The 24,284-nt window shown below is 34.9% G+C and overlaps 1 protein-coding gene across 2 annotated transcripts in view; it reads right to left on the bottom strand.

Moving 5' to 3' along the window:
- Window positions 1-531: 531 nt before the first annotated feature.
- The window catches only part of snx24 (sorting nexin 24), a 46,396-nt gene continuing 22,643 nt past the window's right edge, over window positions 532-24,284 (bottom strand). For both annotated transcript variants that reach the window (XM_006626938.3, XM_015368615.2), the window contains exons 2-7: window positions 20,448-20,531; window positions 19,737-19,841; window positions 4,968-5,062; window positions 4,842-4,874; window positions 3,304-3,368; window positions 532-1,726 (exon numbers count right to left, since the gene is read on the bottom strand). In XM_006626938.3, coding sequence (XP_006627001.1) covers window positions 1,656-1,726; window positions 3,304-3,368; window positions 4,842-4,874; window positions 4,968-5,062; window positions 19,737-19,841; window positions 20,448-20,531 — 453 coding nt within the window. In that variant the 3' untranslated portion in view covers window positions 532-1,655. The remainder of the gene's footprint in view (window positions 1,727-3,303; window positions 3,369-4,841; window positions 4,875-4,967; window positions 5,063-19,736; window positions 19,842-20,447; window positions 20,532-24,284) is intronic.

A 24,284-nucleotide genomic window follows, 5' to 3' on the forward strand; every position in this document is an offset into this window, starting at 1 on the left:
AAATCAGAGTACTGTATTTGGCTATGCAGGGAATGTTTTGGTACTTTTGAGTCTGATAAGTGATAAGCTAATGCAGTTTATTTAAACATCATTAGAATAGCTGTGGTCTACAATATAGTGAGTTTGTGTATTTGTACAGTATAGTCAGTTTGTGCATTAAACAAATTGAAGACAAACATTTTAATTGTTGATAATCATGCATTATTTACCAAATAATTGCCAAATATTAAAAACATGATTGTACTTTGTAGTACGGACATCTTAATTCTGTGTTAATGTTTAAATACTGTCTTATTAACACTAAGTGATATACTTCAGTGTGGCAAAAAGGTGACTATAAATGTCCAGGCAATAAATAACAGGTTTGATAATCTTTTTATTTACTAAAGTCTTTCAAATTGTGCATGTAAAATACTTTTAATTGTAACAGTAGCTAAGAAGTGAGACCTACCATCATCTTGAACTGTTAATAAATCTTACTATTTTACAGACAAGAGAATTTCACATTCAATAAAAAGGATACAAAGCAAGAACGTTTCTTATGCTTTATTATTCTGTATGTGTTTGCAGTTTTAGTCTGTACACACAAAGTGCTAGAATACCACAGTTGCATCTCAACATCAAGTTTTCACATGTCTAATCTGTGCCTAGGCCAACATTTTATAAAATTACAAGCATGAGTAAGCTTTAATTTAATAATAAGAGCACTCTGCGCCACAGGGTGCTCAGTATTCACAACCCAAATATGACCAGCTGCTGGCTTGAGTTCTAAGCATTTTCCAAGATTCATTTTGGAAGAAAACTCCTGAAGGAGCTTTCCTTCAATAACTGGAAGACAAATTTCACAATCATCTTTTATGTGTCTTGGGATCCTAGGACCATCAAGAGTATTGATATAAGTGGCATATTGATAAGAGCCAGCTTACACAAAGTGTATTTTCTTTCACAGACATACTGTAGTACATAATGAACTTAAATATGTATGAACTATTTTGTTTGTATTACTTTAAGCATTAAATCAGCAAATACAACATTGAAGCTTTATTTGCTCTGTATTCTCAAACGTTGATATAGCGGCAAAAATGAACAAAGCAGCTGAATAAAAGCAAAGACTTGATATTTTACATTTTCTTTTTCCAAAAGGTTGCTAATTCACTGTCAAAGATTTTTTTTGTTTTAAATGTACATTCTACAGTACATATAGAATACAACGGAAATTGTATTATAAAATGTCAGCTTAAATTAAACTATCATGAGTTTGTCACAGTTTTAATCAGTTATTCTAGGTAGTGTTAATGTAAGATCATGTTACCATGATTTTCCTACTGCAAACTGCTGTAGTTCAAAACCTTCTTACTAGTGCAAAGACAAGTTTTTATTATTTGCTTTCAGTGTAGCTTTGCAATATCCCTTTTAAATAGCACGCAGCATTCCTCCATTTTGATTCCAGTTTGGCTCACGTTATTTCAGAAAACATACAACTATAAATCCAATTTGAATCTACTTTATAATTCTAAATAGCACCAATCTCATTGCTTGTCATTGTTATTTATAGTGCAATAATATAGGCCAAAATTGTCTGCTGGTATCATAAAAAAAAAACATTTAGTGTTCTAAAATCCCTTTTGTCCAGTTTTCCTTATTCATTGCATTGTCTATTTGGGTTGAAGATCTGGATAGAATATACCATGAATAACTCCTTCAATAACCACATTTGGAAACGTATCTGAAAGGAAAAAAAGAACAAAAACAGCTATTACAAGAAGCAGAAAATAAGTTTCTACATATGCTGCTTTTGTGAGAAGAAAATAAAAAACAAAGACTGTTGCTAGTGTGCATCTGTAGTTTCAGCTGAGCATGTGGTTCTGACTGAGTAAGATGATGATTATTGGTCTCGGGTCAAAGAAACCACAAGCTCTTGTGCATTGCATGAAGTGAAAGCAAATGGAACACATGTAAGAGCAATTAAAAAATGAAAATCTCCTGAAAGTACAAAACTATCAACAGGGCTCTTGTTCTAATTGTGTAAAACAGCCAGCTTTGTAAAATCTATAAGTATTTGTAATCAGCGTAATTACTGTTCGTTTCACATGGGTGCATCAGTGTTACTGTCAAGTGTTTCAATTTATATCTGTTCTCGGGTTAATAAATGTCCAGTCAACTGAAGAAATCTTTAATGTTAGCGGCATGTGTCCTGTCTCTAGATACAAAATAAATAAAATGGCAAAATCAGGCAGTTAACTTTAATTGGACTCTTCCAGAAGTGTAAAGTGTATGATTAGATTAAATCATAAAATACAGGACAATTCATTAGTCGGTGTTGAAAATTCCCCCTTAAATGGTACAGATATGAACCTGATGGCAGTGGGTAAACAACACTGGGCAAAAAGGTCAGTCTGAGAAGAGAAATATCAGCAGGAACATCCACCAAATGTTTAGACTGAATACAGTACATTCTATCACTGTTTTTTTTTTATTTTTGAATGTACGACAGACTTTTTAAAAATTCTTATACAATATATGCTTACAAAAGGATGATTAGCAAAAATCTAGATTGCTTAGCACATACCTGGTGGCTCTGAGAAATTCACATATTAGGATTTGAGGCAAATGAAAGCATCAATGGACATGGGCAAGTTACTATGGGCAGTACAGTGGCACTGGAGTTAATGCTGCTGTTTCACAGCTCTTTGATCCTGGGTTCAACTCTTTGTAGAGTTCAAATTTTACTTCTGTATCTGTTTGGTCAGTTCCAAACCTTCCTACTAGTGCAAACACAAGTGTTATTATTTGCTTTCAGTGTAGCTTTGCAATATCCCCTTTTGATATTCAAGCATTGTTCCTCCATTTTGATTCCAGTTTCAGAAAACGTACTACTGGTGCTCTGGTGCTGGTAAAAACAACTGGTGCTCTAAATTCTTTTTTCTAATTGCACACCTAGTGATGGACTGGTGTCCTGCCCAGGGTGTGGGCTGCCTTTTGCCCTTTGCCCTCTGGCTCACTACCAGCCTTAAGTATAAAGCAGCTTCAGAAAACGGATCAATGGATGGAGTTTACATAACCAAGAGAAGGCATTCTGCAATCAGAAAGCAAATCTGAATATTCTTGTCATTTTTTAACAGAATAAAAAAAGGACTATGAAACACATAAAAGTTAATGAAATATAAAGCTGTAATTTTGCTGACATGTTGCAGAGGACACATATTCACGTCACTCTCTAAGGCAAGGGCCTCTCTTTAGCTGGTTTATGTGATGAAGGGTGTAACTAGTAAAGTGCTGTTAAAGGATGACAGCTTTCATTACCATCAGCTGCAGGCAAGACATACGGATCCCTTAGGAACAGCAGAACCGGCTGGTGGGACAGTTTACTGGAAAGGTCAAGAACAGGAATGTCAGCACCAGTGGACGCTAAACAGAAAATACCTCAAACTCCATGTGATAAAGTGAGGCAATCAATCTGCGTGGTAAGAAAGTGACGCAGGCTGTGTGGTTTTGAACATTTGCGAAGCCAAGCATAATTCGCTCAAACACCATAAAACCATTTTATTTTAATTTTGACATGCGTAGTTGCAATGCTCTCTAATGGCATACGGGGCAACTCTTTGATTAAGTATGTGATTATATAGCCTTGTATAAAAACTAATACCACAGCATCCTTATGCTTCTACTTATTGTGTAACTATACATGACATTTTCCTGGATGAAATGGATATCTTACAGCACTTTTTCCTTTTCAAACAGCACATACAGTATACAAGAGGCACAGTCTCCTGTTAGCAGCCCATAGTGGTGTATGAGGTCTTTTAAGGGCTTCAGTGTTAATTATCTTCATCCATGTGGTCTGATGCAATTACATGGCAAGTTCAAACCTAACAAACTGTTAAAATTATGTCTGAATACTTTGTTGTTCTTTGGCCTTTTCATTATTTATGCTATAGCAATGTGGATATTTGGACCAGGCTACTAAATGCAATTAATTTACTTTTAAAAAAACACATGGGAAAACAAAATTGCATTAAAAATGATTCCACCGTTAATCTACAATAAAATTGAAGATTACTCTGACATGAATTCATTTTATGGAGTTGACTATTTACTACATTTTCCCAATTTACTAAACAGTGTTGAATTGTTGTGTTCTGTATTGTTCAAGTTGTGTTATTTTCAGTTTATGTGCAGTTAACTAACAGTCTAAATTATTCTGTTGCAATTTTTCCTTGTCCAATGTTTTCAGATGAAAAGCTACTGAATCCTGTTCACATTGTCTCCTGGCAGAACATCTACACAGGAAAGTAATCAGCTTCCAAAATGTTAGCATATTATTATTTTATTTCAATCTTAATTTAAGTTTTGAGATTTCAAAATCAATTAGAAAGTGATATTAGATCATCTCTCACATTATTTAGCACAAATCCTGCTGCTACACTACATGTCATCTGGAGATAATCACTGGTTACATCAGAAGACCCAAAGGATGTGACTAAGTCTCACATATTTAAATTATTACAAGACATTTTATTTGCTGAAGGAACAAAGTTTTTCAGAAAGTTCTTCTGGCCTTTGTAGAAAAGGCCAGAAAAATTAGGTTTAAGGGAATAAGATGAAAGAAAAATAACTGGTGAATAAGTAGGCAAAACAGGAGGTTATACACATTTTAAGCTGCAGCATATTGTAAAGGACAAACTGAATGATTTTTAATGTAAACAAATTATTAAATAAACCTTTTCTTGATTAATCCCCAAGGTATTAAATATATTAAATATATTAAATATAACATGGACCATAACTTGAATGCTTTTTCCAGATTGGCTAACTGCCTGAAACACATTCAGTATACATACCTTGATTCTTCTGTTTCAGTTTCATCAAAGGATCTGGAACAGTAAGAATTCAAACAAATCATAATCAATTTAATTTGGCTTATGAAAAGGCAACTTTTAAAACTATATAAAATCCTAAAACCTTACCCACAACTCTCTGTTTTTGGCAAAGAAGGAAAGTGGCGAATGTTAAGGAAATCGAGAAATATCTTTGGAAGAACTTCATTCTCTGTGATTATAGTCTGTAAAACAATAATCAGAATAAAAAACAATATCATTAAAATATGACCATAGGCTACAAGACTCGTGCCTTGATACTAATAATGTATATTATAATAATGTGTATGATGACTTTATGAGAGAAAAATGTATTATTGTCAGCACCATTCAACATCCTGAGGTTGCTTGATTACTCTTGGAAAACAATTAGCCTTAGATGTTTTCACCTTCGAAGATAATTTTAATTCCTTTTTCCCCTCTATACAGTAAATCCCTGACCACTAATGTACATTAATTTGGACAAAGGTATGGATTCCAACATTCAAGTCTACCAGTTCATAATAACAGATTAACAATACAAACAAGATATTCTGTGATTTGAAAACACCCATAGCTATAAATGGTGAAAGGAAAGGTATAATATGCTGTATCATATTCTATTCAAGTGAAATGAATCTATTAAGGTTTTCATTAAAGTGAAATTAATCAGATGCATTGGATCAGTTACAAAATCCACAAATCAACAAATACATTAGCCAGCATATGCTTAACAAGGTTCTAAACTAACACATTGGTATCAAATCAAGCTCAGATGTTCCAATCAGAAATAACCCATTTGAATTGTATCAATACATATTTTGTATTTGAATTCCAGTCTCTTGATGAGGGGTAAATAAAAATAAGCTACATCTTTTCTGTTTCTTCTTTTTTGCAATTTCGGTATCATCTACAAGGTCCAGTGAATGCAGACCTGCACATTGTGGAGATCAGTCACACAGTATTGGAATTGCAACAGTGGGTTCCAAGGTTTTGAGGTCATTTTTAATGATGTCAGGTGGCAATATGAAATGTGGGCCTGATTTGTTGATTTGGACCTGGCATATCTTGCAATTTACAGTTTTATTTCCGCTCAACATTGCAAATGCTGCAATGAAGTCTCCAGAGTACTGTGAATGAAGCTGAGTGGCACCATTCACATTCAGACAGTCTAACAAGGTAAATATCTACCTGTCTTTGAACAACTAGTTGGAACCCTATTTATTGCTTAAACAATGCTTTAAACAAGATTTCATCCCCTTTTAGGTTTAAAAAAGATGTCTCCCTGTAGATTTTATTGATTGCCTACACGCGCTTGTGCAGTGGCATCCTATATAACTAATTGTCAGAATCTTTTCTCTTTCTCTTTCAGTAGTTAAAACATAGTCACAAAATTACAAAGGGACTTGTTCAGCCTTAACCTCAGCTAGATGCCATCATGCAGTGGAAAACAGTGCTAAAATATCACAGGATAATGCTGTCCGACAAGGGAGAGGTATAAACAGCGTAATGATTTCCCTCGAGTTTCTCTTCAAGAGAATTGTCACTAAACCCAGCATAAATGGTGACATATCTTCACTAAGGACACTGGGAAATCGAACACTGGCATTCTTTTTAGGTCCAAGCCTACTCATCAGCCAATTATAGTGGTAACTGAGGAGTTTGCTGAAAACCCAGACGAGAACAGTTTGCTAACCTTCTGAGATTATGATTGTGTACACTGCCACACAATTTCAACAGTCTTCAGAACTCTGAAGCCCCCGGCAGATTCTAATAAATGAATTACACATACAAGACCGAAGGACTCGCAGACTGCCAAACTGGCTTTTAAGTATTTTCTCAGCTGCTAACAATAACTCCAATTGTTTGAGTGACAAATATGCAATTGTCTTCAGCATTCTTTACTAAAATAAATACGGTATATTAACCAATCGCACTCTACAGCTTCTAATTTAAAAATGTGTCTCCTAAAAGATACAGATTGTATTACAGAATTTTACGTAGGTAAACCATCATAAAACTATTTACTTAATATAGTAAATTAAAAATGAGTTTTCTTAACAACAACTGAACCATTTTACTTGCATGGTATTTGTTTAATTATGAAGCTTAAATATATCAAGCAAGATCTCAATTTCCTACCCAGCATGTTCACACAATGTGAAAAATGTGTTAATAAAATGGTACTATTAGTGGCTGTGGTGTATGGGTATTTAGGGTAAGAAATGCATTTTCCTATAAACATGAACCTTATCAACAATTCTTATTGCACAACCTCTCTTGTCTCCACTGGCTCACCATAAACATCAGCACAGTAAGGATTATGAAAAAGCCTATCATGTTAACCCATTCCCTAATCTGACTCCTTAATACACAAAATAGTGTAACAGCTTCATTGGTTTCACTAAAATTTATACCTAACTGTCTATTAGGATTGGGTTTGTTGTATGTTATCCATGTAAGTGATAATGATTGACAAAGACTAGAAAACTAAAAAGTGGAGTATCATTCCATTTCTCCTCTGTTGAAACAAACCTTCTCTTTTTCAAAGTCACGATAAAATCATCCATTATTTTATACTTCAATATATTCTACTTACTAAGATCAATGTTGGACAAAAACTGTCAAATTAAAACAAACTGTAACTGATTTAATTTAAACAACACTTTAAATATAACATTCATAAAAAGGATGTCAACACTTTGTACTCTTAATATTCATAATGTAAATTAAACTGTATATTGCCTTATTACTGTATTTGTAATAACTTAAGAGTAATCTCTCTACTTGTGTGACTACTTGTGTTTACTTTGCAATTGATATAAAAAGTCTACTAACTAGAAAAAATTACTGTTAATGCAAAGAAGGGAAATGGGATTCTTCTAGAAACAATGATGTTCTGTACAATAAGATATATATATAGAAAAACTTCCGTGACAGTAAAACTTTAATAAATTGAAGTATTTCTATTGAAATGGTATTAGTAATGAGCAAAAAGTCCAATTTAAATTTTAGATGAAATAAATGGTAAAACCTAATGACAAGTAATTCAATACAATAGAGGAGTACAGCTTCTTTTTTAACCCCTCTTGTACCCAGAACCACACAAGAGGTCTAGCAAAATGCATCTGTGAGGTGCCATTTTACAGCATAAGTTTTCTAGTTTGTCTTACTGCTGTTTTTCTTCCTATCATATATGATGGGTCAGTGAAAACTCCCTGGAGCCTGCCTGACATTCCCATTGAAACTAATTACTACAAAAAGCAGGTGTCCATATCAAGTCACAGCACAAGACTGCAGAGAGCCCTGGGAGTTCAGTGCACTTAGGGTTAATGCACTCATTTCTTAGAAACTTCGCCAGGCTTGAAACAATGCATATATAATCCGATTCACAAAGAAGCATGAGGGTAAATTGATTGATTTTGTTTTTAGAAAAAACACAAAAGCACAACCATATATATTAAAGAAATGGTTAAAAATACCAGATGCATGCTGTTTTCAGATTTATAAACCAATCTGTACGTCAACAAACATTTACTTATTTATTACTCACAAGACTGCCAAAATGCCCTTCAGTCATTAACTTAAAAAATGACATTATGTCTATGCCAGGTCTGAAGAAACTAACATCTACAGATTTGTGATGAGAAGGATCAGCTAAGAATGAAGACCGCATGCTGTCCAAATGTGTGCGGAAGAGGGGGAAAAAGGGACAGGTGGAGACTTTCTTCTTCACTGCCTGCTCAAAATGGACGCACTGCACAAATTTATTTAAAACTTCAAAGGAACAAGTCAAGTTAATCAACACTTCTCATCTAATTCTCTGTGGCAAAATAGGGAAAGCTGAAGAATGAATAGGGCTAAATAAGCATGCCCAGCTCTGCTGCCTCACAACTGCAGGAGCAAATCAATAGCAGCTGAATGCCATCTGCTTCGGGCAGCAGAACACCACCAAAAGTGTGAGCCATGCATCTTCCCGTATTGAAAGGTTATTTTTATGCGAGTAAACAATTCATCCTCTTCCTGCACGCTTGATGCTCATTTACCACATTAGATCAATACAATATGCAAAACAACAAAAAATTGAATCCTAAGAGTGGTTCTGATGCCAGCGTGATGGCTAATCGATATTCACACCACTCAGTCAGACACCAAGTAGGGAACGCTTCGTAGTGAGAAATGCAAATGATTTTAAGCTCCAATGCTAAAATTTAAAACATTTACTGGTTGCTTATAAATTAATATATACAGGCAGACGGACAGTATAGAGACAGCAAGATCAGCTCATAAGATGTCAATTTGATAGTAGTTTATAAAGTGAAGTGTAAATTAACAAATGCACTAGCACCTTATTAGTCATACACTGTACAGTTTCGAAACCCATTCTTCTGAATCAGAAAGTATTATTCTTAATACCTATGGTATGGTTATATGTCAATGAAATGCTCTCTAGAAATACTATAAAAATAGGGGATTGTAAACATGATGGAATATTTTGAAATGTCACTTTACTAGATACTGCATTTGTATTTTTTCCCCCCAAGCACTTTTCCATTAGTAATACATCAGCTTTTACATAAGTAAAGAATGTGTGTCACCATATCATGTGTCTGTTTGGAGGCATCATAGCTCTGAGTGAAACTATCCAACCTGTAGTAGTGCATAATAGAAAAGGCAGAAATTTCCAGTGCATGCACTGTTAACCACACTGAACCTGTTACAGCTCTAAAGGGAATTGTTTGCCTCTTATTAGATTTTCTACAGCACAGCCATAAGTGATAAATGTACTGCTGTATTCACTGTCAAGTTAATCAATGCTGCCAAAGTTTTGTTGACCTAACAGCAATCCATAAAGCGAGCTGCGTTTTCTGTCTCCCTATGACATCTCAGTCCACAGTGGGGCTATGAAGTCTGAAGCTTCTTCAAAAGGGAATGGTGTTTGAAATACTGTCTACAAATTGAAATACTGTCTTTAAAGCAGCCAATTGCCGTGATGCCTTGCCTGTCTAAGAAATTGTCTAAAAACCATAGTCACTCAAATGGATCCAGTTTGATGGTTAAAACACTGGCAAATCGATAACTTCACAGATGATAGAACCTTGTCAAAAAAAAAAACATGCATGTGCCTTCAAAAGAAAACCCTTGTTTCCAGAAGTTACTGCTCTAAAGCATTAAGGAAGCAAACAATTCCAGGGAAATCGGTCTGGTGCTGAAGAGAAGTAAGGCCTTCTTCTCATGTGCGGTACTGTCATTCAGAACAGCTAAGCAGACAGAGGCAACTGCCGAACAGTCCCATAAAACAAATTGCTGCCACACTTTCACAAGCAATTATAGTCTTATGAAATATGAATTGCAATTGATTTTTCTTCCTGGGGTCATTCCATAGCATGTTTGATGCACTCCATGTATTTATTTGGACAGAAACCTGACATTTTTTTTTCAGTGAGATGTTAGAAACGTAATCTTTCTGCAATCACAAGTAATTCATTGTGGCTTCTCTTCGGTGACACTTTTCTTTCCCAACCGGGAAAACGAGGAATGGTTTGATAAAGGCACAGAATAGTACAATTACTGAAAAAGGCAACACAACCTGCCCAGCGAATACTGATTAACCTTTTTCATGCTGATGACAAATGAATTGTATCAACTCTGTAAGACTGCATTCATCAATGCCATTCTGCACTAAGTTCCCCATTTTGCTGAAAAATTACAAGTTTGTACTAATAAAACCAACCTTGCCACTTTAAAATGTAATAGAGTTTATATTAAGCCATCTTTTGACCCCTTTACATTCTTATTAACCTATAACCCACAAGATAATTGTTGGGGGGGGGGGGGATACCCAATGTTTTTTTTTTGTGGGTATCCACAAAACAGCATATGCTGCTGTTAAATGTAAAAAAATGACTTTTTTGGCATGATGTTGTCTTAATGATGAGTTAGGATGGGTAAAAGTAGTATTTCATGTCCTGCAGAGGATACAGGTTATATTCTATGAGCTAAGCAAATTAAGACCTTAACCCAGATTTGGAGTTGGATCCATTGCAATAAATGCAATGAAAAACAGAGGTCACCCTGGCTTGCAGATCAGAGTTTCCCTGCACTAGTCACACATGAGCTATTTTGTCATTTCCCTTTATGTGATGGGAGTGAGTGTTACAAGTGTGTCTTACTGTGTGTATTTTATGGCTAGCTCTAAAGTCCCCATGTTTGAGTTCAGAGTAAAATTGACAGTTATTTCATTGTAGTAAGACATTCTATTCAAATACATTTGAAGGATAATACTGTAGATGTTTTACACACACAATATTTTAAAAATGTATCTGCATCTGGTCTTTTTCATCAGTATTACTCTTTATTGTTTCCTTATCTATATCTATACAGCTGCATACAATGTTTGAATTTTTTACTCTTCTCCAAAACTTTATATATTAAACAATGTATCTGATATGTTCAAAAACGTAGCCCACAGCAAGATATGACTTTTGACTATCTCCACTACCTTTCAACGGTTTATCAACATATTGTATGACTATACTATTTCTAATGTTCAAAGATGAGAAATGTCAGCATTATTAAATAATTACAATGCCTTGCACAATTCAGAACCTTGTACTGTTTCACACTTGCAGTCATGACACTTCAATTAATGTTGTTATATACAGTATAAAACCTTCTCCGCATATTCAAAGCAAATAAAGTAAATAGATTATATTTAAGGAAAATAGAACAGTCATTATAGCATAAGTATTTAAACCTTTTGCTGCGGCAAACTAATTTAAGTCACAAAATAACTTTAACCAGCCCCAGTTTAGATAGTTGATTTGCCTCTGTCCATGTGCAATTAGAGTGATTCTCATGATTTCAAAATAAACACATCTGTCTCTGTAAGGTCCCTTGGTCAGGTAGTGAATTTAAATATTCAACCATGAAGACCAAGGAGGTTTAAAAACAACTCAGAGATAAAGTATTTGAACAGCACATTTCCGTAAGAAATGGAAGGTGTACCTTATCACAAAGAAGGCATCTAGATCTGATCCTTTGATCAGCCAGCCAAGGAGGAAACATAGGGATACAACTGTGACTGTGACTTTGAAAGAGCTCCCATCAATGGCTCAGATGGGAGAAGATGTCCATGAGTCAACAATATCCTGGTCACTCTACAAAGCTGGTCTGTACAGGTATGTCATAGTGGAAAACCCATCACATAATAGTGATACTGTAAACATATGACAATGGTTTTATGCTCAGACAAGACAAAGTTGGAACTTTTTGGTCTATGCTTGAAGTGTTATATCTGACACAAACTCTACATACTGCATCACTCAGGCAACAACACCCCTCAAGCATGGTGGTGGCAGCATTATGTTATAGTTCTGCTTCTCTTCAGCAGGGACTGAGAATCATCAAGACTAAGAGGAACATACTGCAGAAGGAGCAAAGAATTGCCAAATCCTAGAGGAAAACCTGCTTCCAATCTAAAAAAGGGACAAACCTTCATCTTTCACTAGAACAAAGATCCAAAGCCACACTGGTGTGGCTGAAGAATGAGAAAGTATTAGTCACCGAACCAAAAACAATGTGTCTGCAATAACTATCAAAGGTGCTTCCACCAAATACTGGGTTCACCTGTCTAAATACAGTATGCAATCAACATATTTCAGTTTTATCTTGTTTTTTTGGTTATATTTACTGTAACATTTCCTTTAGCAGTCTTCAGTCTGAGCATTAAAATTTTGAATAAATACTAAAAAAAAAGCATTTTGTAATTTCACAAAATGGCACACAATAAGAAGAGTAAACACTTTTGCAAGGCACTGTATTAAACTGTCAAAATCTCAAAGTGACTGTTGCAAGAGGACACTAAGCCATTACAGGAAACAAATAACTGCCAAATAACTTCACTGTAAATCACTAAACTAAGTGAAACAGAGTACTAGTCAGTCACCACCAGTACCTTTTTTAATTAACTTTGTTCTTTGTCCTGTAGTAGCAAAAGGGTATTTTACTTTTTATTTTGGGAAAGTAGTTTCAAAAACATTTAAACACTTGATCTATGATCTTAATAGTGTTTATCATAGTTTTAATGATCTGCTTTCCCTACTTCATTACATTGATTTTTCTTGGTCTAACATAGCCATGAAAAAGGGTTAATAAATTAATAAATTCAATGATGTTGAACAAACATCTATATTTGATTCTAAGTAAAATGGAAAATATCAACATGCAAAAGGTCAATGATTTGAAATGGGTTACTGCACCATTTGCATTTAACCACAGTAGCTTTCTTGACCTTCAGTTTCGGCTAGAATTAATTGCATGCAATTAATCTGTTCTAGTATTTGATAGCTTATTTATCAGCTAGGTAAAGGCTGAATTAATGGGGCTTGTAAGATGGGGGTTCTTTTTAATTGGAAACATCACAGCGATTAGCACATTGCATGCTCTACCAATTAAGAACAATTTGGAAAAGTGGTGTTTTTGTAACTATTGTCTCCTTGATTAGATTTTAGAAGAAACAGACAAAATAAATGACAATGCAATGCAATAGTACTGGTAAGAATAAAAACCCAACAGCCAAATTACTTACTGTGAGAAATGTGCAATACCCTCATCAATTTCCTTGTTTTCTTACATTTGTTTCACTGTATCTTTGCCTCTTCAGTTAAAAGGCAATGTTTCTTGGAAAAAAGCTTCTTTCCACACCAGTCTCTACTCTTGAATCGTCTTGGAAAATAAACCAAATCAACACAAGAAGGAATTATTTTTCTTGATTAAGTACCCAGTGTCCCCTGGGGGACAAAACAAAGCAAACAATTAATCTTTTCCTATTGGTTCTCAGAAGCACCTACATTACTTAAGTGCAAGATAGCCTGGTACCTGTAGCAGGCAGCCCGCAGTAATTAGACTTGGCCTGAAAATGAATGGACTCAAGTCAGAGTGCCTAATCTGCTGAGAGTTTCAATTTGACAGCAAGGTTACTCTGGTAATAGCCCCTGCTTGGGAAATATTGTTAAAAATTACTAAACAACAAGTGCATAATTAACAAGGCCTGGGATTTTATATATACTAAGTAATTGGAAAGAATTAGCAAGAGAAAAATACATTAATCTCAACTACTAACAAAGTGTTTAATCAAATTAAGCATGGGGGTCACTGTTCATGGCTGACTTAGCTGAGAGAACCTTGCCTCATTTAAAAAGATAAAAAAAGGAAAAGCTTTGTTGCACCTGTGTGCCTTCTGATATTGATAAAATGGCAAACATGGTAGAAGGGGCTGCAGAATTTAAAATGAGTCCTGCAGGTCACAGGACCTAGGCATTTTGACATAATGCCAAAGCACTAATTACTAAAATATTGTCGCTACACAAAACATACTGTTAAAAATATCTTCAGAGAAAATATTTTTTAAGACCTTAATTTCACTCTAGATCATTATAAAAAGAGTGTATATATACATATATGCATAAATAATGAGAGAGAATACAGTACCTGGCTAAAGTATTCAGATCCTTGTAGGGTTTTTACATTATTGTTTGAAAAATTGCAATTAATATTTGTTATATATACACTATACTGCTACTTCACACATTCAAGGAAAACAAAAAAGAAGCTAATACATAATTAACATGAAAGAAAATGTAAATAGTTATAATTGAGTAAGTATTCAAACTCTTTGATGTGGCAAATCTACAGTACTGGATATTACTTTAGGAGCACATAATTAACTTGCCAAGACACAAATTAGTTGATTGGCCTCTGTGTGAGATTCTAGTGGTTCTCATGATTTCAGAATAGAAACTGTTTCAAGAAATTTCAAGCAAAGACTCAACTATAAACACTAAAGAGGTTTCAAAGCAACTTAGGGATCAACACATTGAAAGGCGCAGATCAGGAGAAGGGTACAAAAATATTAAATTCTCTGAATATCCTTGTGTGAACTCAATCATCAATAAATGGAAGGAATATTGTAATACCTAGATCACACCTTCACTTTAAACAAGCAGTCAGACAAGCATTACAATTGTTGCAACCCAGCACAGCACATTTCCAAATCATAATAATCCTTATAGTCAAGTGGTGGTGACAGCATCATGTTATGAGATACTTCTCCTCAGCACGGTCTGGAAAGTCTGAAGGAAAAATAAATGGAGTGAATTACAGGCAAATACTAGCAGATGTATTTCAGTTTGCTGAAGAATTAAAGCTGGGAGAGAAAATTCACACCTTTCAAAGGACAGTGATCCGAAGAACCAGGCCAAAGCCACAAAGGAGTGGCTTACTGTAAGTACAACAAAGTGAATGTCCTTGAAGTCCTGATTTAGGACCTGTGGACAGACTACAAAACTGTTGTCCATAAGTGATCTCTAAGCTATCTGAAACAGTGAGAGCAAATCTTCTTTAAAGAATATCCACCAAACTACCACTGTATAAAGTTGGTAAAGACCTCCCCAAAAGGACCTGCAGCTTTGTTATTGCTGCCAAATGTGCTTCCACCAAATATTGAGATCATGGGTCTGAATATTTATGCAATCAACATATTTGAGTTTTTTCTCTTTAGTTTTTGGTGACATTTACTGTAACGGCTCATCCCTGAAAACCTTCACTTTGAGGTTTCAGGGATTTTTAACTTTGATTTAATCCCTTTGTAATTTGGGACAGCTTAGGAAGAGTCTGCATACGTTTGCAAGGCATTGTACAAATAAAAAAGAATCTGAATTTTTTAAATGTCTTTACATTTTGAAATAAGGCCAAGATGTATAGATACAATGTTTTGATTAGAATAACAATAAAAAACAGCAATAATACTGCAAAATGCAGTGTCTAAGTAAGAAAAATAATTCTAAAAAGGGTAGAAACTCATTGGATTAAAGTAATGGAGTAATGTACAGGTATATTACAGTTCTGGCTTTCCTACACCAAAATTCTGCTAAAAAATATCTGTAAGCTTATTAGCCAAAAAAGCTAATCAAATGTGTTACTTGTTATTAATAACAGTTCAGAGGTGTCCTTTTCAATCAGCTTTACTTCATAGCAAGACCACCAGTGCCAGTTGCAGAACCTATTGATAAATAACAGACTCAGGATATTGTCCTACATTCACATGCTTGCTCTACAAACCTGTAGACTCTAGAGAATGTGAACACAGCTGATAGAAACAATGATGGATTTCAGTTATTAGCAGATCAAAAAGATGGATGGTATTCTGCTTTCCCCAATCAACATCATCATCTAGATCTATTTAAAGATACTCTGTGTGCTAATAAACTTAGTTAAGCCTTTGATAACATCAGAGCAGAATAATCTGCAGCATTACACTGCATCTGTATTGATCGATAAAATCACTTGTACGGTGAAGGCACTAGTACGCACTGACAATCCGAGTCATTAATATTATTTAACACGGTTTTCACCGGCTTTAATGAGGAAGAAAAAACAGTTTATCTTGTACTAGATTTAGCATGAAATCTCTCCTCTGCCACCTTTAGTGGAAGCAAGAGGAGAAAATAAAAGATAAGATCACCTTGCAAGTTGCTTTCATTTTCTGTTAAGAAGTAAATGGTACTTTTTTCACCCAGGTTGGTGCTGACTTTAGTGGTGGATACATCCTTCTTGTAAAGCTCTTTGAAATCTTTCTGGGCAAATAGTATTATACAATTGTAAGGTATTAATATTTAATTTCCCAAGGCTCACTGTTTTGAAGTGTCTTAAGTAACTATTATATTTTCACTAATAAGGCATTATCACATGAAAATTGCTCAAGTTTTAATTTTTATCCCAAAATAAACATATAAACCGCTGTGCAAAAGGTATCTTAAACACAAAGATGAGTTACAACATTATGCTTTTTATTGAGCATCAGCAATTAACAGCCTGCTCAACTGTTTTCTACTAATATAAAAACTTTGTATTACATTAATGCAGCTTAGTTTGGGTGAGAGGAAACCAAGTTGATAAGTTAGCAATCTGTAGCTCACATTGAACAGAATCTTCAAAAATGTGATCACAACAACTCAAATTAAACAACACAGGAGCTGCCAATACTACCTGTGTAGTACCCAATCCATCACAATTACAAATCAGATCTAACTGACTCCTTGTCAGGTGTTTCTTGTCATTGACCTTATTGTTCCTTTCTTCATATACTTAAAGCTAAAAGGCTACTTTTCTGTGCTACAAAATACAGATCAGAATTTAGCTTACAATAAACTTGCTAACATTTCAATACATTTCTGCATAATGAAAGAAATAAAACTGAGTGGACAGAGCAAAACAAAGCAAGATACAGGCTACTGACCCCATTCTAATGATGATTACTACTGCATGTAGCACCACGATTCTAATTTGTATTAATTAAAAACAATGTACTGTATATGCATTTTTTAAACTGAATTTTTTTTTTTATCAAAACTAGAAAACTGAATGTTTAATTGAGTGACAGAACTTTAATGTCAACGTTCAATCCTATCAAGAAAAAGAAATAACTAAAATATGTTGATCAGGTAGGTATTCGCCCACCTTGGTGGAACAATACTTAGTGGAAGCAGCTTTGACTATAACTGCAAGTCTTTTTGAATATGTTTCTACCAACTTTGGACACGAGGCTAATGCAACATACACTGATTCTTCTTTGCAAACTTGCTAAAGCTCTGTCAGGCTGGACTTGGGATTGTTGATGAACAGCTATTTTCATGCACTGCACTGAGTTTCAATCAGACTGAAATCAGTTCTTTGGGCCACTCAAGGACGTTTACTTTCTTCTTGTTAAGGTAGTCCATTGCAGCTCTGGCCTCATGCGTTAGGTTACTTTCCTGCTGAAAGGAAATTTTCATCCCAGTTCCAGATTTGAAGACTGAAAAAAGGTTTTATCTAAGATTTGCCTGTATTTTGCTCCATCCACATTATCCTCAGTCTAGACAACCTCCCAGTCCCTGATGATGAATAGCAGCCACATAACAGTGCAGCTACCACCAGACTTGAAAGCAGGGATAGTGTTGACTGGGTGATGCACTGTGTGGGCTTTGTGTCATGCATAACATGAAAGTAAACTATAGCATATCTACAATAACTTGGCCACAAAGAAAAGCTGGCCCATATGGGTGAGTTGCAAGAAAGAAGTATTACATACTGTATAAGTGCTAGCCACAAAGAACAGCACATCACCATGTCAGCACTATTCAAACTCTGTGGTGGCAGCATCATGATACTTCTCATCAGCTGCCACTGGGAATCTTTTTGTAATCAAGGGAATACAGCAGAAATCATTCGTGAATCCTAGAATAAAGCCTAAGGGATGTTATGTTAAAAACATTCTCATTTAGAATATTTTGTACAATTTTAGTTATAATGTTAAAGAACATACTGCTGCTATGAAATCAAGTAATCAAAACTCTTAAACGCATGATTATAGTCATACCCTGTGGGCTTTTTCAACAGCAAAACACAAACAAGAGGACAACTTGAAACTGTGCAAGGGCTTTTAAAACCAGCAACAGGACAGAATGATTTACATAAATGGTGGTGATAGTATATACGTTGCATAACCATACTAATGAATCCAACTATAAAATGGGCCATATGGACTCCCATTATTTGTAACCTTTCTTACAGTATACCCAGTACTGACTTATGGGGCTAAATACTAGCATTGAATTAATCAAATATACTTGAAAAAAACAATTTTATACATTGAACAATCTTCAGAAAGATCATTGTAGTTTTGGTTCAAATTATTGTGCAAGACATTTGAAAGATTTGGACGTGTTACTGGTATTTCCACATTAATGTGGAATATTCAAACAAACATACCTGTTTGTTTCTGCCAGTCATTTTATTATAATTATATACAAAGTATTATTTTAGAGTTTTGTTGTAGTCCATGTCACACGTGTTGCATTAAGCATCTATAGATTTTGGCACATGTAGTATACTGTTTATGAGCATTAAACAAGAAAAACTGGTACAATATTTGGAATCCCAGGTAGTAAGATACAAACATGAAAACAAAAAACCTGTTCAATGTATAGCAAGTACATTTTCACTATATAGTGGAAATGAACATTGATTTAAACAATAAGTAAAACAGTAAAAACTAATAAAACAGTAGAAATTGTAACATTTTGGAAATAGTATACCAGTATTATTTTTTGAAATTATAGATTCCATAGCACATCATATACTAGAGAGAATTCAAGATACAAAAACACCTGAGAGTAGTAACTGTGACAGAAGCTGTTACAAGACATCAACACCTAGACCTGTGACACCATGACAGTGACAGAAATCGGCTATTATCTCATCACAGTCTGTATGTCAGAATTTGTGGCACCAGCAGTCTGTGCTGTAAAGGTGTAGTGCCCACGCAACGGTAAATCAATACAGCTTTTGAAAATTCACCGACTGCTGAAACCTGCATCACAAAACCTAATTTGCACTTCAAAATTTAAGTAAATGCAGATGACTATTATATTATGAATCCATGACCACAGGAAATACAGTATATGGCCTCGGTACTGCTATTACAGTATAATATAAAGTTCAAACTTTTTTGTTTTTCTGAAAAATGTAGAAATAAATTTGATTAATTTTGGTATCACTTCTCATCATCAGGCTGAAAATATGCTGCATTAACAATGACATTATATAGTTTATATTAAAAAGTCTTTTTAATACACATTTTATACATTGAATCAAACAATGTATCATGTTATCAGATCTTAAAATATAATGAAGTGAAATAAATATGTAATTAATTCAAAGCTTAATATCTTTCGTGAAATCATGAATAAAATCTTCAGGAAGAAGAACCCATATTTCAAGCTGTGGAAGTTATAAAATTTGAGAGTGGTCTAAATCTCCTAAACAAGCTGGGAGCTATACCTGCAGGTATACTTCCAGTCCAAGTCGTCTTTGCTCCAGGACTTTGGGAACCCAGTTCCTCACATGCTTTGATGGCATCTCAGGTGGTTTAATAAACTTTTTAAGCTGAAAAAATGAAAAAGAAAGCCATGAAACCTCAGAAGAATAATGAACAAGCCATGTAAAAAAAATGATTGCCTCCATCAGCACTATGCTGCTTTATTATTGCACGCAATTATTATTGTTGTTAGAATTTCATTCTGCTGGGGAAAATCTTCCTGTGCCTGCTCTTCACTGACAATGAAGCGATGCTACAGTTCTGAGCGTAGCATTGCGTGATACAGAGTACCTTCGGTTTACAGACACCAGAAACACACATTTACTTTCAGTGTACCTATTACATTTCTCTTTGCCTTTCTATCTTTTATTGCTGGTCATTTGTTCTATTATTTTTTTCTTTCTTCTCCCCTCTCAGCTCTTCAGCAAAGAGCAAGTTGACATCATTCCAGTTACTGGGGACTGTGACAGTCAATAATGAATTGCTTCAGATGAATGAAGACAAACCTGAGACAATCTGAGTTTCCAGTAGGGCTGAGCTGCTTACAAGATAAATACTCTAAGGGTGCCACTTCAGCCAATGATTAACAATCCTTCTTGCTCTGTGTGGACCTAGAGTACCTCAGCCTTACAGTCATTCACGAAGCAGTGGAAGGAGGTATGGAAACTGCTTACCTTTTTATGCAGTGCATGGAATTCACTGTAGCGCTTTTCGACTGAATGCTGCCTTCCACTCATCAGAACATCAATTTTAAAAACCTGAATAGGAGAGAAACAAAAATTAGGCTTAAGAAATGTAAAGCATCTTTTAATCTTTGAAGCATTCAAAGTTAAGCATACTAGACATAAGTTCATAAGGCACTAGTAATTAGAAACCATTAAAGTAAATGAACTTACATCTACAAGTAAGGTTGTTATGCAAATACAAAACTACACTAAAAATGTATGTGCTGCATCACATTTCTTAAGCAATTAATTGAAAACATTAGCTAAAACAAAAAAAAGTAAAATAGAGACACATAATATAGGTATAAGGGGAACTTTTCCCTGTGTGGAGTAACCGAGGAAGTCTATAATACACACAATGCATGTCTGATGACAGAAGCAGTATGTCTTCAGGAAGACAATAAATGCAAAAAGTGCATTGCAGGTTAATTTCCTCCTAACCTGCATATTCATCTCCAGACTCAGCTGCACACATTCTGGCAGTTATAATACAAGAGGGGGATGGCAGCAAGTTCATTTTCTAAACACGATGCGCATGACAGCTCCCCCTTCGCTCTGCACCATCCTGCTGGAGGGTGAAAGGCCATAGGAAGGCTCTCTCTAGATGCACTAATTACAATCCACTGACATGACATTTCTGTGTTTCTGGGGTCGCCAGGTCAGGATTCGAGAACAGATGAAAGAGAACACTGAGGAATGGCTATAATGCACAGCACAGGCACAGATGAGCTCTGCAGCATACGTTAGCTTCACAAGACAAAGCACAAAAGGGACTTCAGAAGCACATATCATCTCACAACAAACAAAATGCTTCAGTTTGACAGTGACCAAGAGTCAAAAAGCAATATTGAACCCAATATCATTGTTCGATTACTTAAATTCAATTCTGTAACAAACACAATAGACCTGCTACAGTATTTCAATAAGCACAAACAAAAAAGTTAATATAAATATTACACAAATTATTGATATCTCTGGCAAAGCATGATAGATAATATTTCCAAAACCCAGTTATGGATGCACACCACATTTTTAAATCTCAAAATTTAAAATTTGCAATTGTCTATTTATACTTAAACACAATTAAATTTATAAATAATTATACTTGTGCTGTGTTTAAGTATAATTTCTCCATAACTAATATACAGTAATATCCTAGATGCAGCGTCTCATCTGGAAGTGAGAAGTGACATGCTCTCTCCTCTGCTTAATATCAGAGAAACTAGGATAAGCTCTGGCCTGAAGAGTCAATGTGGCTTGGATATGAAAACTACATTTATATCTTATGCTGGCATCACACTACACGACTTTTCCTAGGATTTTCAGTCATAGCCTTCATTTACATAATCGTAAGAATATCTCAACGATTTGTAGAGAGTCACAGCACACGCCCGTTACCATCAGTTGTGTAGTGTGACACCCCCAGCGACTCAGTTTGAATCAAACTGGTTTGATTTTCTCATAGCGAGTCGCAAGTTGGAGGGGTGGGCAGTTAGCCAGATGTGTACTTGTGAGATAATGCGCCCATTATATTACATGTTTTAGCGCAATACTAATTTGTTTACAATATTTGTTTTAAAGGTGTTCTATATTTTTAACTGTTTTATTTTTGTAATTTGTTCTATATTTATAAAGAAGAATGATTTTTTGAAGATGATTATTTGTGGGAAAACAATGCACGTGTAACATTTTTCAAGATGTTTACGTGCTTGTTCCCATGTTGTTTACTTTTGTGGGGTGCTCCTCTTGTGCTCCACGTTGATTGGCTGCCAAAATGAGGCGACCTTGTGGTACTTTCGCAATACGAGATTTGGAACCGTGATGAAAAGTCGTGAGGGAATCATGTAATTAGTCGCCCCCTGTGATTCCTAGTCGTATAATTTGACACCCTCTAGGACAGAAAAGGCAGCGAGATTCAGCAACTGCATTCATTAAATTTGACACGCTCTCTGTCTAGAAGTCGTGTCGAGTCCTGTAGTGTGACGCCGGCTTTTGATAAACATACTGAAATTAGTAACAACACAGGCTGCATCAATCTGCATTTAAAGGTGTGTGGCAGACTAGTTCAACATAATTTAGGAGCTTCCTAATGGAAGAAAAGTAATGCAAAAAAAAGTTAAAAGTACCCAAACTTCTACATTAAATAATGGACATAAAATAACAAACAAATGCAAAATGTAATCATGTCAAAATGCAGTATAAAATCAAAAATTAATCTGGCTATGAGATACAATTAAAGTAATCTGTGCTAATGTCAGTTGGCAACAACATTAACCCATCTGCTGATTTCAATTTGTGACCATTAGTTGAAGATTTATTTCAATAAAATCTCCAATTACTTTCTTGGTGAAAAAATCATTACCTTTATTTTATTTTTTGGTCTAATGAAAAGTATGTTAGTAAATACATTTCTCTTGCCAGTAATATTTCTAAATATGTTGCCTGGAGTTAGACAGGTTTTTAAAACAATCAAATGCTGTACATGTCTTGTTTAAATATTTTTACCTTAAATCTGAGGATTTGGAAGATTAGCTATCATTAATCTTATAATTTTGATTTGCAAACTTTATAAAATGTTTCAAAACTAAGGAAAAATATGGAATATTATTAAACATACAAACTTTAACTAAAATGTTTAAATCACTCTTGTACTCTTAAATCTGAATAATTTGTATTGATGTGACATGCATTATAAGTTACTTTTCTTGGCAATGTGCCCTGGCAAATACTTTACACATTATACAATGTTTTTTTATGAATTCACTGCTTCAAGGCTAAACCTCTGTTGCCTCAAGACAAAAAAGAGAAGCCAAATACTTTATAGGTAGCATACTAAATCAGAAAAAGCAACATGCTCTATCAGAGCACCCAAGCATTAAATTTATTCTGTAGTTTGACAATTGAAAAAACATGTCATGCTGCCATTTTATCAATCCCTATAGAGAAGACTGTACATTGTGGGAAGAGAGATTCTGTCAGCTCTACACAGCAATCATTATCAATAAAGTGGTTTGGGAAAACACAAAGTCAATGTTAGGCAAAGTGTTCTTTCTGCTTAGAAGGCAGAATAGCACAAATTACACAATTACAGTGTCTTATTGTAAAGATCCTGAAGGATGTTCCTAAATGCCATTTTAATCATTTATAAAAGATTTATGGTCAATACACATCTACTCAGTATGACTTACTTTAATGTATTATAATAGTACCTTAAAAGTAAAGGGAACCCTTTGAGTAACAAAAGCTACTTGTCTACTTAAGTCTCAACAGCATTAGAAAAGTATTTTTTCCACCCTGACATCACAAGAGAAAGTGACCATTTTCAGGTTTTTACAGGTTTAGTCTGATAGCTAGATGTTTATAACAAAGCTAATAGGGCCTAGTCATTTATTAGTTTGTTCTTGAATTTGTAAACATGTCTTCTGTTAATAAACTTCCTCACCTTCTTCTCTCCCTACCTTGGACTCCCCAGTTAACAACTGTGCATTTCCACTATGACCCTTGTGCCAAAAGGGAAGGAATGAAGACATGCACACCTTCCTCCAACAATTGAGCTGTCAGAGCCATCTGTCACTTTACACACAGTTTATCCCACAATAAGTTAGCATCAGATGGAGTTGTAATGCAGCTCTTTCCTGTAACACTAGGAGCTCAGAGATGCCTGGCTAGTCACTAATGTTGCTTCTGTTCAACAAGCTCATGAAACCCCTGTTGGCACAAGCTCACCCAATCTCTGCAGCACTAAGCTAATTGTGAATTGGGGCCTGGACACCTCTCGTCATGCTC

Source organism: Lepisosteus oculatus, chromosome 3 (assembly GCF_040954835.1).
Source record: "Lepisosteus oculatus isolate fLepOcu1 chromosome 3, fLepOcu1.hap2, whole genome shotgun sequence".
NCBI lineage: Eukaryota > Metazoa > Chordata > Actinopteri > Semionotiformes > Lepisosteidae > Lepisosteus > Lepisosteus oculatus.